This window comes from Fukomys damarensis, unplaced genomic scaffold, assembly GCF_012274545.1.
Source record: "Fukomys damarensis isolate Sample0158 unplaced genomic scaffold, DMR_v1.0_HiC HiC_scaffold_33, whole genome shotgun sequence".
Lineage (NCBI taxonomy): Eukaryota > Metazoa > Chordata > Mammalia > Rodentia > Bathyergidae > Fukomys > Fukomys damarensis.
Window position 1 is genome coordinate 17975942 of NW_022900945.1, and position 16956 is coordinate 17992897.

Here is a 16956-nt window from a genome sequence, read left to right on the forward strand (position 1 = left end):
AACAAAAAAAAAAAAAAAAAAAAAAAATGACATTCGTGATGTGATCTTGAAAACAAGATCAACTATGGATTGTGTTTACTGTCTACATAAAAGGGATGATCAAAATATATGGTAAATGTTTAAAAAATGTTTAAAATAATTACAGTAAAAGATGCATTCCTATTAATCACCCTCAGAATATTGCTCTTGCTTCAAGCACACTTATTCCACCATTCCAGCCATTTCCTAAGTCCTCGTTTGTGAGTGTCCTCACGGGTATAATCAAGAATACAATGCACACTGCTCCCTGGTGCCATTCAACACAAAGACGTGCTCATAAAAACATTCCAGTGTGCACTCATCCGCCTTCCTTATTCACTAAATCTGGAACTGCGTGGCTCCTGGCTCTTCCCCAAAGTAAAACTGGTCATGAAAGGTAAGCATGTTTAATTGACTCAAGACATCAAGGCAGCCATATCAGTGCAACTAAAGATATTTGTGAAAGAGGACTTCTGGAACTGCTGCAGCAAGTGACAAAAGTTATGCAGTAAGTGTGTTCAAAGTAAGGGGGAGTATTTCGCAAGAGATCAACAGTAATGTGTCTTTTACTGTAATAATTTTTGTAAGCTAAACATCCACTATATTTTTCAACCATACCTCATACAAGTAAAAGAAGATAAAAATAAAAGATTTCATATTTTCTTCATTTTAGCACTACTATAAAAGTAATTTTGAGCTTCGGGACAACTGGTATGACTGTTGCCTTTGAACTTCTTTTTTCCTTTGTTATCCTTGAGTTTTTTGGACTTACATGTTGGCTTTACTTTCTGCTTCCATTATAGGAAATTGATGGGAAATCCCTGCTGTTGATGACAAGGAATGATGTGTTAACAGGACTTCAGTTAAAATTGGGGCCTGCTCTGAAAATCTATGAATATCATGTAAAACCTCTCCAGACAAAGCATTTAAAGAACAACTCTTCATAATGCCATCAAATTGGGGTCTTAGACCTCAAAAAGTACATGACATAATTTAGTTTCATGTGATGAAACTTTGTAAATCAATACATACATACATACATATGTATATGTAAAAAATTTCAACCAAATGAAAAGTTATCCTATTGGATAGACTAGGCAATCCATCAGCTGACTTGAATTCAGCTAGGAGGAGCAAGGACCAGATAAGCACAAAATGATTTTGCTTATGGAATTTGCCAACTAGAATGATCTTTGCCATTACTAGATTCCCTCTCCACAAAAGCTTGAGATCATAGGATTTTCTTCATAGACTGCTTTCTCAAACATCTTTAAAAAGAAAACTCAAAGAAATGAGCATCTTTGGCTTACAGACAGAGTAAAAATAAGGAACCTTGGAGAGGGGCAGAAAAGAGAAAGGGATTGCTGTCTTTGTTGAATTCCTCTGCTCTGTAGAGTTTGCGTTACTTGGATGGAATTGCCAACACCCTTTTTTTATAGAGGGCACTCCATTTGACCTTATTAAGGTTTCACTGGGACATACTGGGATGTTTGAAATGAATATGCATCATGGCCCCTTCAAGAGCAGAACTGTAGCTCTGAAAAGAGAAACTGTGCTGTGTTGGGGATATCCATCCATATTCACCTGTCATAGGGGTAATGGTGTTTCTGCATAGATTTGCTTACATTTGGTTCTTTGTTTCTGAAGAAAACATTTTTATACTTTATGGTTTGTATTTATAATAATTTGTTTTTGAAAACATTGCCAAGAGTTATAGATCATAAAGCCTGTTACTGGTACAGAATATTTTTATATATATTCCTTCTTGATGCTGTGATGTTTTTTAAATTATCCTATGCTTTGTTTGATTCCCGGCTTAAGTATTTGTTTTAAGAACTTGAAAAAGTGGGCTTGCTACATCTCTGTTCAAAGAGACATTTGTTCAATATCTGTATGTTGATACTTTGTCGAATTGGTGCTTTGTGGTCACAATAAAGCATTGCTTCAGTTTATTCCCAGTGTATTTTTATTGTTTTCCTCTGGGTCACTTTCTCAGAAACAAAGGATTAAGATATCAAAACCATGGAAAAATGGAGACTTTAAAAAATCTTTAGATATGTAATTATATAGATCTATATGTGAATTTATCTTCTTTGCAAACTGAATCATCCACATAATCTCTTTTCTAATCTTTTTCTAACACCTACCCAACAATTTCAGGTATAATTTTGAATGAAGATTTTTCTATTTGCCTGTTAAGGCTATGAATTTTTCTTAATTCTGATGAAAGCGATGCAACTTCCCTCTAAGCAAAAGCTCATATTCCCACAAATAAGACCTTGAAAAGAGTTGATAAAACTCCCTGAGTTTTCCCTCTATGTTAGAGTGTCATAATTCTGTCCCTGGTAGAGAGAATTTCTCTAAAAAATAGAAAATCTGAAGAGTGAAAGAACACAGGAAATAGTATAGTAAGTGACGGTCAAAAAAGCTTTCAAATTATTTCAATTAGGGGGCTCATGGAGTGCCTGGAACGGAAGTAATGCTTTGTTTTGCACCATAAATGGAAAAAAAGACATTTTCTGTTCCCTAATTCCCACTGTCTAACTAAGGCAGCAAACACGGAACAAAGGCAGAGCACAGGTAAGTGCTGTGAGGAAGGATGGAGGTAAGAGCTGAGAGCTGCAGCTGCTGGAGACCTGGGGCGGGGTGGGAGGGTGTGGAAAATAAAAGTGAAATGATGAACTTGGTTAAAACCTTTATAAAGGAATTGCCCACAGTACATCAGTGATGATGTTTCACCTCTCACTACCTCAGAGAGTATGAGGAAGGTCCGAGCCTACTTCTGTGGATCCACTTGATATTTTTTATTACTTTGGGATGTTTGGCTACGAGTGATAGAAACTGCCTCCCTTGCCCCAGCCAGGCAATATAAATACGATAGATGCCTTGTTATGTCTTATGTCAATGTCCAGATAGGAGGAGCAGGATAATATGGCTCTTCTTGATGTTAGGGGCATAGGTTCCTCTCAGCACTCCATGATCCATGATATCCATTCCCAGAATCATCTCACAGCCTAAAAGGCTTCTTCTGCAATTGCCATCACCATATGAATTTCAACCACCAAGGAAAAGAAAAGAGAGAAGGAATAAACCTTCAAAGTCTCATTATTCTTTTGTTAAACTGAAACACATTTGGCCTAAACTTGCCTTTGTGTGTGGGTGATAAAATTTGGCTCCAAGTGGTCTGTGGTATATGATAAACTACAACCTACTGTGTTGCTCAAGCGTGTGCACTCTAACCCAAGAGTATACCCTTGAAACGAAGCAACTGAGTCTTAGCCAATCACAGTGGCTGACCCTTCAGCCAACTCCAAGTGGAAGGTTGCCAAATTATGCCCTAATAAGGCAACACTAAGCTGCACTAATTGATAAACATCTCTGTATGTCATTTCCTGTCTTTGTGATTACAAAACAAGCTCACTACATTGTAAGAGGGGGGATTCTAAACTGTATTTGGACTACAGGACTGCTTGGTCCCAGAATCTTTTTCTTGCTCAAGTAAATTTTGTTAAATTTAACTGGTCCCACTTTTTTCTTTTAATACAGTAAATCGGGAGAAGGGATATTTAGGGTTAACTTGTACTTACTACTGTCAATAGGCCACTAATTCACAGTAAATGACTTTGAAACTGTGTCTTCAGCTGTATTTTTCTCCAGATTGAGCTTGGGTTCTGTTAGCTCAACTACATTTCCGACCTGACTTTTCCTTAAATTTTTGTGCAGGGGAAGGAGAAAGGATAATTATTCAAGAGCAAACCAAAAGGCATAAAGTCATTCCCCAGCTTTGGAGGACATCTTTCCAACATCACCAGCAAATTAAGGATTGTTTGCCTTTCTCACAATAAAGACCTATGGTAGGCAGGCCTGAGTGCCCTAGCAATGACAGAAGGTGCTTTCACCCTTTAATCCAGGGAAAGAGAAGCATGATCCAAACAAACAAGCCAAGCCAGAGAGAGAGGCTTGATGCTGAGCAGATAGCCAGGCTTTGTCTCCAAACAGCTGTAAAAACCAGTCTGATTCCTTTTTAGATCACACTGGATTTCTATCAACACAATGGATTCTATCACACTGGATTTCTGTCTTGGTCTGCAGTGGCTAGCAAATACCCACAGCATGTGGGAAAGCCCTTCATGAATGTGAGTGGAAGAGGAGCCCAAGATGACAACATATTTTATAGCAAAGGTTCCTATGAGAATTGACTAATGTTGAATTTGATTGGTCTCAACCCAGACAGGATGTCAGAAGAGATGTAAGAAAGTACCTGCCACTCCACTTTCTCTCCTTGTGCCACATTTGAACCCTAGATTCAGATCCTAAAAGTGAGATTTAATTTAAAGGCAAGATCACAAACTGGCCACTGTTCAGTGGAATCTAAACTGACATATTTTCCATTGGGCAATGCAGTGTGTGTAGTAAGGAAAATTCTAATGTGCGTGAAAGTTCCTATTCATTAGTATCTTCTACTCCTTGATGGTTACAACCAGCAACTTCACACATTTACATTAAATACCTGGAGTCTAAAGGCATTTGAATTTTAGATATTGCTCATCCCCGGACCAATACAAAGCACACACACACACACACACACGCACACACACACGAGTCTCCTTACAGTGAGTTAATTCAGGAACCAGAGATTGCAAATAGATTTAGTTGAAAAACAAGATGGCATATTGCATTAGATTTGAACATTGCTTTTGATCCTTAGTGGACATGATGATGAATATGAAGAAAAAGAGGCCAGTGGTTGTCAGTGTCTTCATCTGCTCTCAGTAAATATCCTACATGAATATAGATTTTTATCCCTCTGAGATTGGCATATGCTGTCAGGGGCACAAATTGTCCTTTGATTGTATTAGTGGAATATGTCTTTGGGGAATGTAACTTACCAAAGTTTAATGACCCACAGTTGCCCAAAACCATGTCCATATTTCAAAACCAAGTGCAAAAGGTACTTATTGATGGTGAATCACCTGCCTTGGACAATCCTTGCAAATGGGATCTACAGGGGTAAGGTCTGGCCCACAGACATTAAATGTTTTCTGTAATGATTTGGAGGATGAAGTTAAAATCTTCAAAGAGCTGAGTGCTGCAGGACAGATATGCCTCTTAGGAGAAAACTTGTTAATTCTGCTTCTAAACCAGCAACAGAAGCCACAGGAAGCAGAGGGAGTGCATTGGGTACATTAATGAATAGCTTGTTAGTTTCATGCTGTAGCTCCATAGGCAATTAAATAGTCTGTGTATAATTTCTGGCCAGTTGTGGCAGTATTATATAGAAAGAGAGAGATGAAAATGATCACATCCAAGGTCATTTGGTGGCTGTGACTGCACATGTCTTATAATCACTTGGCAGTGGGGAACCTCAGGGGACCATTGTGTGTAGCCCAGATTTGTGTCAACAATGGAGGACCCTGCAAGAGAATCCAGAAAAGTCTCTGGCTGCCCCAAAATAGGGAAGTAAGCTGATCAGGGTATTCCTATCTATGGTTGTCTTAAAGAAGAAATTAGGAAAGCTGGGAAGCTAAGCCATCTGCAAATAGAAAACACACCCCTCTTCACAGAATATGGGCTGGTCTACATCTTTATCACAGCAAAGGTGAGGGGTCAAGTCAGTGAATGAAGGTGTGAATAATACTGACTGTACTTAGTACCTGTCAGGGATGCCTTGGCCCAGATAGCCAGATCTACCAGCAACCAGTAAAGGGACAGATTATCAAGATATCCTGGGCTGTCACTCAAGCACCACCCTGTGGGGCACGGCACCTTTGGTCACAAGGGTTAAAGACCTTAACCTTCCAGAAAAGGGAGGTAAAGCAACTAACACAAGTTTTATCAAGGGCTTTGATAAAACTTTACACAAGGGCTTCTGGCTCTGACATTTGTAAAATTTATCTGCAGCAGAACATCTCAAGTTAAATGCCTTCTTTCTGCATCAAAGGCAGCAGAGTTCAATAAATTGTGTTTTGTATTTTTTTCAATAGATTACATTCTATTTTTACATGCTTGGAAGTAACTGACTTGATCATAATGCTATAAAACCCATTCAATTATAAACATTTTCAGGAAAAGTCAGGAGAACTATTCAAGTAAAGAGCTAAGAGTTAATGCTTGGGTTGGTGTTTTCTTTTCCAGGCCTGAACCCAAAGACCCTGGGTGAGACAGGCTTTGCTCAGTGGGTGAAAGCAATGCATCAAGTGGGGCTGAGCTTGCCTCCAGCCCCACCATTTACCTGTGTGGGAACCTGGCTGAGTGGTGTGGCTCCTTCTTGCCTCAGTACTTCTTCTCTTCTTTCATGCAGACACAGCCAAGCAGCACAAGCCTATCACTGCCCAGGAAAATGATAATGTGAGCCATGTGCATCACTGTAAGATTTCTGGTAGCCATGTTCAAAAAAAAGGAAAAAGAAAAAGGACCAGGAGAATGATTGAATAATTTCAATAATATGATTTTTATGCCCATAAATCCAAAACATTATCATTTTAATATATAATCAACATAAAATTATTAATGATACACTTCATAATGTTTTACAGTTTTTTCTTTTAAAATCCAGTGTGTATTTTATACTTACAGCACATCTCAATTAGGTAATGTCCAAAAAATATCCCCAATAACTTAAGATAGATTTTCCTGATTATGTAGATGCGTTCCGAAGGTCAGCCAGTAGTCCAGAGTTGGTATGCCTACTCCACGATGGCTAGGCCCCAATCTTAACAGAAGTTATTCCATCATCCCAACACATAGCTTCCTAGATGCCTCAAGATGGCTTCTTGGACGTCAGTCATCAAACTGTACTCCAGGAAAGAGGAAGCAGTAAAGAAAGGCACTTGTCAGGAGAAGTTGCAGGCAGCACTTCCAATTATAAATGACTACCACTTCCAAATGAGAACAAGAACTTAGTCACTTGGCAATACCTTCCTGTAAAGGAGATTGGTAACTAGTTTCATTGCAGGCAGTCAAATGTCTAGCTAAACAAGGACAAGAGGATGGATACTGATACTGTGGAAAAGCTAGGAGCCCTTCTTATAATGCTGGTCTCATAAGGCTGATTGGGATTTGAATGGGAGTCTACCACACAGTGATTGGTATGACATAAAACGTGCATTAAAATGTTTATTTTTACCACAACTCAACTCACTTCAGGACTTGTACAGTCCCAGAATTAAATGTATGCTGACCTCACATATTGTTTATTTGATGCATATTAGCATTGATTAAAAAATAAGATAGTATTACTTCTTTAGATCCTTGGATATTGGGTAGTTCTAGAAGTTTATCTTCAGAAGGGGACATAAATCAAAGCAACAGAAGTAAGAAAAACATGCATTATTTAAGATCCTTTAAAAATTGTTATACTAAGTTAAAGGAAATGTACTAAGAAAAATGCATATAAGTTTTTATTGGCCTCCAAAGATCTAAAGAAGTTAGTTTGAAGAGTTGGTATACTCTAAGTGTATCCTGTCCCTAATCCAAAATGATCACTCAGTACCATTCAGGACGCTTTTGTGAGACCAACTGAAGGGAGCTTTGTGCTACCTGTGTGATTTTCATGAAGGCTGGTGTAGGTCAGCAACACCAAACATTCAAACCAAAATAAAGTTAAAATCTGAGTGGAGCTGCACTCATTAATTTGAGCCAACTAGGTTGACATTAGTCTGCTTAATTATCTATTTGGGCAGATTTCTGTAATGAATTTTTAATGCTAAAATGACTTTTCCCAGTCACCAGGATCACTCATCAGCCTTCAGTGTACTGCGAATGCAGAATGCAGAATAAATTAACATATGTTCTAGTCCACACTTAAAAAGAACAACTCCAGAGTGATGAGTCCCCAGTACCGGAGGGAGTACGGGACTGAGGGTCAGAATGCCTGGATTCTGGTCTCAGGTCTGCTACTGATTCATCTGTAGACCATGCACAGGTCTATTAATTTCCACCACTCCAGGTGACACCTGTCTAAAATAAACAGCTAGAGTTTTATCTCAGCACTCAATTTCTATGGTTTTTTAAGAATTCAATGATTTGAGTTATGTATGTCACTGCGCCCAGCCACCGTTCAGTTAAAATTCAGCATTGTCACATTCTACATCATTTCCCCTTCATAAACATTCTAAGATTTGGGTCTGATTATGATCCTCTCTGCAACATGCCAGAACAGCTGTTTTTCTTGAGAATTGTCAAGCTTGCTGATTGTACAATTCTTTAGATTTAAATTTAAATCACTTTCACTGTATCCCCTGGTAAAACTGTCTCCTAGGAATAGAATGTCATTACAGTCAGAGCCGAGAGTTGAGGGGATTGAGAAGCATGTGCTTCCCAGGTGGACCACAGGGGTGAAAGCAAAGAGATTCATTCCTATTCTCACTCCTTGGTCACCAGAAACATGTTTTCTACTTACTTGGAATATAGTCCCGTATGAATCAAGTATTTTGAGAAACCTTGAATCCTGAGGACCCTATCATCACAAGCGTACCCCCCACACTGACACCCTGGCTGTACTTTTGAGAGTTCATTCCATCACTGTCTTGGGCCAGCAGCTTTATGACAGCTCCTCATGTGATAGGACAGTGGATCATATGGTCACTTGCAGATTGCCATCTCTCCTTCTTTGCAGTAGGACCCTTGGGCTGAGTAATGTTGTATGGGATTCTATACACCCTTGGAGAGTATTTCCAGATGAGCCCTGTAGAGAGGAAACATGTATCCATTTTAGTCAAGATGAATCATGGCCCCTTTTAGACTGAAGCCATCCAGCATATTCAACATGCTGCTAAGTAGCAGTTAGCCTTCTCAAAGAGCGGTGCCATATCAAAGTATCACTCAGCATGAGTGCTACAGTTGGGAGGTCGGATATTTGTTAACAAAAGTTTTTGCTAACAGTAAGCCAGATCTGCTTTGGGGCGTATGTGCAGCCCCCACTCCTGCCACTACAGCTATTCTACTCATGAGTTCATTGTGCCAGCACTGGAATTGTCAATAGCAGAGACTGCCTGACATTAGCTAGCCAAGCCATTCTGTCTGCTTGATTATTTAGTGCCTCCTGCATGGTGGATGCTCTTTGGTAGACATTAATTAGTACTGGAAAATGATCTTCACGTTTAATGCCCACTCTCATAAGTCTATTTACAAGCCTCTTCCTTCTGCCCAATCTATTCTGCCTAGCCATTTTCTTCCCAGTTGCCTGGCCAACTAAACAAGCCATTTGCACTGCCCATGAGTTCATATACATTCCATCTATCCTAGGAACATGCTACACAAAGTGGATAACATATTGGTGTGTTTCCAAAGATGGACTTATTGGGAGGATTCACCACCATTCTAAGATCCACCCTCCTCTTACAACAACAAGTGTAAGAAGTGCTGGAGAAATCAAGATAGATATCATAGGGATCTAGGCCATCTGCTCATGTGCTTTCTTGTGTTCTTGAGCCCTTTCTGTTCCTGGCCAAGGATCTCTCATTTCCATCTTACAAGATACTGCTTATGAGCCTATTAGATCCCAATACTTGGTAGGTTTGATAGGCTTCAGCTCATGATGACCACTTCTGACCACTAAGTTTATTGATGTCTTATTTTCAGACATTTGTCTTTACTAAGATCCAGTAACACACCAGGAGCTCTTTTTCAAAGTGATAACCACCTACAGATAACATGAATTTGCTTTATAACCTTAGAAGTCTATGTTGTAGTTTCTGAATTGAATTTTTCCATAAGCCTTACATAGAATCTTCCCCTATCAGAAACACTTCTACTAGCACTGAGTCCGAGCCTTTAGGAAGATGGCTGAGTGATAAGTAATAACAAATCAGCCTCTCCAAATATCAGAATCCGGATATTGGAAAATAAAAACTTAGGGAAGAAAAGAAAGAGGGAGGTAGTTCCCTGGGATCCAGGGAAAATTGGAATCCACAAGGAAAGTGAAGCAGTAGACCTCAGCCTAGAAAAAGGAAAAGGTAATCTGCACTTTCTCCTTGGCTCCTGACTTGTATCTTGTGAGAAAGGAAGATCAAATCCACAGAGACAAAGTGAAAGCAGGTGACTCCAGAGGTCTTCGGAGAGAAATACTCCAGTGGAACAGAGCAGTGATGCTGCTACAACAGCTGGTGAGTGACTCCAGTTCGTGTCTGCCATATCCTCTGGAATAAATGTTTGTTTGAAAGCCACTCTAGGGTAGGGCCACCTGAACCTGGGACTCAGAGAAGCCACAGGATGGCTTCATCTCAGGACTCCCAGTGTTAAATTCCCACAGTGAGTGGTTGAGGGGCATCCACCGGAGACATCCATGGTCAGGGAGCTGTGGTCAGGATGGCAAGAGACACCCAGAGTGTTATAAGCTTAACAACTCAGGCTCCAACCCCATGACCAGAGGCCAGGTTCAGCCTGACTTTCGTGGACTTGAAAGTCCCAGATCCAGCACCCCACTCTAATACTGGTGATTACCCAGCATGAATCTGGGCTCTGACTGCCTCCTTTATCTACCAGTGAGAGCAAAGTTGAACCTTCAATTGGAGACTGCCACAAAACCGCAGACCTCAGAAGATAACAGGCTTGAAATCCCAGATAAGCTCCTTTTTCTTTGCTTTTGATTCTCTATTATTTTTGTTCACTTGGTTTTTAAAAATTGATTTTGGTGTTTTGTGTGTGTGAATGTTGTCACTAGTTGTTTTTGTTGTTTGCCTGTTTGTTTTGGGCTTTGGGGTTTTTGTTTGTTTTTTGCTTTGTCATTATTTTGGGGTTTTTTTGGGGGGGTTGTTTTGTTTTTATCTTCTTTCCTTCCCTCCTGTCTTCTTCACCAGTTTCCTGAGGCTAGGGTAATCTTTCTTTGTCCTTCAGCCTTGCTTCTAATCTCTTTTTCTTCTTTTATTTCTCTATTTTTCCTCTTTATCCTTTTAAATTTTCTCCCCTTAATTTTTTCTTATTTTTACTCTCTATGTAATTTCTATCTTTCTTCTCCCTCTTTTTCTTTTATCTTCTATTTCTTGCAAGGTTGTCCTACCTTTATCTAATTCTATAGGACATTGTTCTACTCCCCAGTAAGGTTCTTTGTACAACCTTTCTGCCTCCCTTCTCAGATCATAGAATTTAAGCTTTCAAAGTTTTCCTTTTGCACCTCTCCAGTCCCAAACCCTAAATCTTAAATACTATAACCATCAGGCTTTGTTACTCTTTTGATGGTTCACTCTGTAAAGTGACTGTTGAACTCTATCATTAGCAGAAATATAGCTCTTATATTTAGTACATATTAGCTGTAAGTCAGTACCTGAGTTTCCTTAATGTATACATTATAACTGATGGTTTATTCTCTAGGAATAAGGGATGGTACACAAATGATTCTTATGGTATGTCGATATCTAGTTTGTCTTGAGCAATACAACTGTAGCTGTTTCACTTGATATTAAGTCATGTAATTGTCACTATTTTTCTGGAAATGGACACTCAGATTGCCTTTGTGAATTTAACAATACCAGAGTACATTCTCAGAGAACTTTGTGGCTGGACTATCTACACTGCATCTTCCTTCCCCAAAATAATCAAGGTAGTTGTGGCAAAGGGTTATAGTTAGTCAGAATCAAAGTACAACACTGCAGAGCAGCTAAAGAGATCTCTATACTAGCAACAAAGGCTTTAGATTGTCAGCATCCACAAACCTCAGTGAAAAACAAAATAAATGAACAAATAAAAGCACAGAAAGAAAAAGCAACAAAAAGCCTCCCCAAATCCCTAACTCCCCTGAAACCAATCCAGGGATGGGGGGAGCAAGGGGCAGAATAATATATGCCACACACCTGAATTACTACAAGCATAGCAGAGGATGTTAGAAAACAGTTCAAAGAGACACTCAGCAGGATTAGAGAAGATATAACTGAACATATAATGGAAGTCACTACCAAAAAGATGCAGGAGTTCTCAGAAGCCACTAATAGCTAGATGATCAAAACAAAGCCATGCAAAACGTGAATGAACAGTGCACCAAAGAATTAGGGTGCATGAGAAAGTTTGAATCAGAAATGCAGATTAAAAATCATATCAAGGGCCAAGGATTTAGGTGAGTGGCAGTGTGCCTGCCTCACAAGCGCAAGGTCATGAGTTCGATCCCTGGTATACCCCCCGCAAAAAATAATTATATCAGAAGTATGGGCAGGAGGACTGGGGGTTTAGCTCAGTAGTTCCACCGCTGGCTTCACAAGTGCAAGGTCCCGAGTTTGATCCAAAATAAAAGTATGGGCAGGAGGACAGACCAATGTAAGGACAGAATTTCAGAACTAGAAGACAACTATGCCTTCAAGGACCAACAACTCAAGGACACCTTAAAAACAATAAAAGAAAATGAAAAATTGATCTACCAACTGCTAGATCATGCAAAGAAGACTAAGAATAATTGGAATAAGTGAAAAATCAGAAGACAACACAAATGACATAAAAAAAAACTTGCTCACAGAAATAACGGTAGTAAATTTCCCCAACACAGGAAAAGAAATGAACATATAGATAAGTGAGGCATATAGAACATCAAATAGCTACAGCCAAAAGAGAGCCTCTCAACACCACATTATACTCAAAATTGCAGAAGTCCATCACAGGGGCAAAATTCTACTAGCACTGAGTCTGCTGATTCACATGGCTCAAGTAGAAAGGAATGTGTGTGACCAGTCTGGCTTAGCTGCATTAGCCGTTTTTTTGCTCTAGGACCAACATAAAGTTGTAACCTAGTCCTTTGTCACCCAGATTGGAGCAATATTTCCAAGTATGGAATATAATTCTTCCACAATGACTAAGTTTTTTAGTGGTAGAAAGTTTGAGACACAATAATGTGTCCTTTATGTTGAAAGAAATGCTTACAATGTCCTAGGCCAGGGGTCAGCAAGTTTTTTCTGTAAAGGCCCAGAGAGCATATATTTTAGACTTTGTGCACCAAACCATCTCTGTTATAACTACTCAATTCTGCCATTATAACAATAACATGACATCAACCATAGATTGTACACAAGCAAATGTTCCAGTACAACTTTACTTTCAAAAACAAGTGGTGGGACAGATTTTGCTAATTCTTGTCCTATGCCACTGGACCCTTAAAAGTTTTAATAATGTGGTGGCCCCCTGATGGATATCTACCATTCCCCGGAATACAAGTGTCGCTTCTTTTCATCCAATCCAATTAACATGATATCATAAATACAATGGACCAATGTGACAGCGTAGAGTGTCCAGATGCTCCAGTCTAACACAGAAAGGCCAGGAAAGTTAATAGAGTCCTGGAGCAAGGCCATGTGATATGCAGCTGTCCATCCCATGAGAATAAAAACTACTTGTCCCTCCTCCTTGATTTGAAATTTTCATGTGTTTTATCCGGCACCTCTATTGGTTTATGATGTGGCTATACACTATACATATAGGTCTGATAGCAAGGAGGTGGGTATAGATCCCAAAGGGGCATGTGTTTCCTTGTAGGCAGAAACCCTTACGTTGTCTTCAAGCAACAGAAACATGTTGGTTTTTTACAGAGAAGAATAAGCCAGTTCTGCTGGCCAGAAATTTAAGAGTAAGATTAGGATTCACAATTTTAAATGTATCAATTGGGAACCTGGCCTTAGTGTGATGCACCTGTCAGGGTTAAGAATTCAATGTTCTTTGGAACATTAAGTTGTGGGCTCAATCCCAAGCCTTTTCTGCCATCTAGATATAAAGTCTCTTAATATGCTGCCAAGTGGTCCTCCTTGCTTTCATATTTTGCCTGATGTTGGTTATCACTCATCCTCAGCTTCTCAGTATCTTTCTCTATTTTTTTTTTTAAACTGGGACCTTGAACTTGTGAGACAGGCGGCGGAACTACTAAGCTAAATCCCTGGCCTATTAGTATCTTTCTTAATGTATTAGTGTTCCCAGCAACACCCATCCAAATTCTATAGTCCTTGTATAACTATTTCTCTTAGAGCTCTCAATATCTAAGATATTACCCAAGCCTGTTTATGCCTTTCCTTCAATATTTCAGCCTAATTAGCCTCTGGAAAAATATCAACCACTGCACGACTACAGCACTCCAGGGGCTCATTGTCAACTAGCCAGTGGGCGATTCCACTCCAAAATCCTGATTTAGAGTCTCCTTTCTAGAACCACTCCTAATGTCACAGGTCAGCTTCCCCAAATAAGCCACAATAAGGTCCAAGATTCGTGTGAGGGAGGTTCACTGGGGGTACTCTCTGGAATGAAGAGCAAAGGAAGCAGGTTAAGCAGAGAAAGAAGTTGAACAGTTGAAATAGGACTCAGCCAGTCAGAAGCTCTGGGAATGAAATGGAGATGGGCATGGAGTTGTTCCAACTGAGGCAAGAGCTCTTACATGGACTAGACATTAGATGTGAGCTGCTTCCAGGGATTACGTATAAAGCTGAGAGAGATGGCCCTTCAGCCATAGGAATTCCTCAAGAGAGACTCAACTATAAGCCACCAGAGACCCACACTTTTGACATTGAAGAGATAAGTGCTTTGGTCTCAAGAGAGATCTGGATAATGTACCATAGCATCTTTAATGGGAGCTTTATCTTCCATTGAGTGACCACAGGAAAGACATCATCACACACTGAGGATGGTACAGCATGGAATGTGTTGGATCCTGATGCCGAATCAACGGGTTACTTCTCAAGTAACAGGATGTCCTTTCCACATAAGACACTCTTCGGGACGGAGTTACTCAGTGCCAAAAGCATCTTAACACTTTCATTATCAGTTAATTCTCAGTTATTACCCCATGCTTTATGAAGTAGGTATGATTGTCATTCCTTTTTCTCACAAAACAGAAGACTGAATCTCATGGCATATAACTTGCTTATGAGTTAGTGGAGCTAGAGTCAGTGGAGCCCAATCTAAAACTGTGCACTATTTGGATCCAAAGGCTATGCTCTTTACTCATTAATAAATGCTATGCAACACACCTGATCAAACTGGGAGGGGGTGTGACCACTCCCCACATCTGAAGGAATAGTAGTAGCAGCATATGTGCAGCTAAAGACTCATATATACAAGAAGAGCTGCCCTTGAATAATCTGCAATAATACAGAAGATCCTAATAAGAATACTGACATTTAGAAATGGGAAGAAAGGAGCTAAAGGTGTAGGGAAGATGGGATGGGTAGGGGAAGGGTAATAAGGGAAAAGAAAAAAATGTGAGATAATGAAAAGATGAAAATAAAGTGTTCATAGATGGGGAGGGGAGGAGAGGGTGAAGGGAGGGCAGGGGTAAGGGGAAAAAATGAGAATCAAGACTTGTCATGTATAGGTACAAGATCCCAACAATGAATGTAACTGTACTGTATCCCTAAAATGTACCAATAAACTAAATTAAAGCTGAAAAAATAAAAAAAGAAGCCCTCTGTCCCTCTACTTATTGTAGTGGGTTGAGTGGTCACCATAACATAAAAAATCCACCTCCTCATTGCTGGAACCTGCAAATGTGACTGTATGTTTAAAAAAAGGACTTCATAGATGTCATTAAAAGATCTTGAGATGAAGAGATTGTTTTGTGTGTCCAGATGGCCCCCCCAATCCAATAACAAGTGTCCTTATAAGAGTCATACAGGAGAGGGCTGGGGATTTAGCTCAGTGGTTCTACCACCTGCCTCTTGCAAGTACAAGAACCTGAATTTGAACCCTGGTACCAAAAAAAGAATCATACAGGAGAGATCTGACAATTAGAAGAGATAAAAACAATGTAATCATAGATGCAGACACTAGTTTCATCCATGAGCCAAGAACCACTGAAAGACAAGAATAAAATCTCCCCTGGAGCCTGTATAGGGAGCATGGCCTTGCCAACACCTGGATTTTGGACTTCCAGCCTCAACAACTAATTATGAGGGAATAAATTCCTGTTGTTGTATGCAACCAAGTTTACAGTAATTTTTTACAGCAGCCTCAAGAAACTAATATCCCTGAGATCTTTCTTTCTTTTATAAATATATTTCTCTTTCTCATGTAAAGGTGAACAGTATACTTATCTTCTACTTTACGTTGAATGTATTCCTCCTCTGATAAATTTATGTTAGATTCCTTTATACTTTAAGGATAAGGTGTAAACTAATTCTTTCGTAAAGGTGGAGGCACCTGCAGAAATATGAATGTGCATTCTTTGGGAAAAAAGATAATAGCTACTATTTCTCAACAGTGTTTCATCAGGCTCCAAAAGCCGACAAGAATTCTGAGAGTGAGTCTAGACAGAAGGAAGACTATGAAGTTACTGGGCTCCAAAGGAAATTAGAATAAAGGCTGCAAATACAAACAGATTAAGCTTCGGGCCTTTGGAAACAGGTGTGTCGAAATCCATGCCTTTGGAAAATAGCTTTGGCTTCCTCCTACATGCAGGTATGGAGACAGAATTTACAAAGCTTTTGAAAAGGTGAATAGAAGGACAAACTCCATACAGCTCAGAGTCTGAAGGAATGGAAATGTTCTTTCCAGACAAAGCATAAAAAAGATTAGAAAAAAGTTCAAGTTTCTGCAGTTAAAATCTTCAGGGCTTGAAAAAGATAAATTCTGTTTCAATGACAAATAATTAGAATGTTATCGTAAAAGATTTCTTTCTATTACACAAATGTTTCAAAAAGAGAGAAAAAGCAATTTCTGAAAATGAGGAAAAAGTATGGGCTTAAGTCCGACTCAAAAGAAAAGGAATCGGTCATATTTTCTGAGCTGTCACTATGGAATATTACATAATGAGATTTGCAAGATATAAAACAAGCCTTAGGCAGAATCTTGGCTGACAAAACTACAAGCCCCAAATGACAGCCTGCTGCATAGAATACTATACCAACCACCTCTGCACAGTCCATGGCGTTGGGTCACCAGCATCATTCTTCCATCCAAGTATTTGTCATGGGGTTAAGGGGAGGCAAGGGGTTAGGGAGAAACAAGAGGGAGAGAATTGCAATAGCATCCCTGTGCCAG

General features: G+C 39.5%; 1 protein-coding gene across 5 annotated transcripts in view; it reads left to right on the top strand.

Annotated features, from left to right (window-relative positions):
* Samd13 (sterile alpha motif domain containing 13) overlaps positions 1-1828 on the top strand; it is a 46491-nt gene extending 44663 nt beyond the window's left edge. For all 5 annotated transcript variants that reach the window (XM_010636738.2, XM_033758170.1, XM_010636737.2 and 2 more), the window contains one exon: positions 822-1828. In XM_010636738.2, coding sequence (XP_010635040.1) covers positions 822-965 — 144 coding nt within the window. In that variant the 3' untranslated portion in view covers positions 966-1828. The remainder of the gene's footprint in view (positions 1-821) is intronic.
* The last annotated feature ends 15128 nt before the right edge of the window (positions 1829-16956 follow it).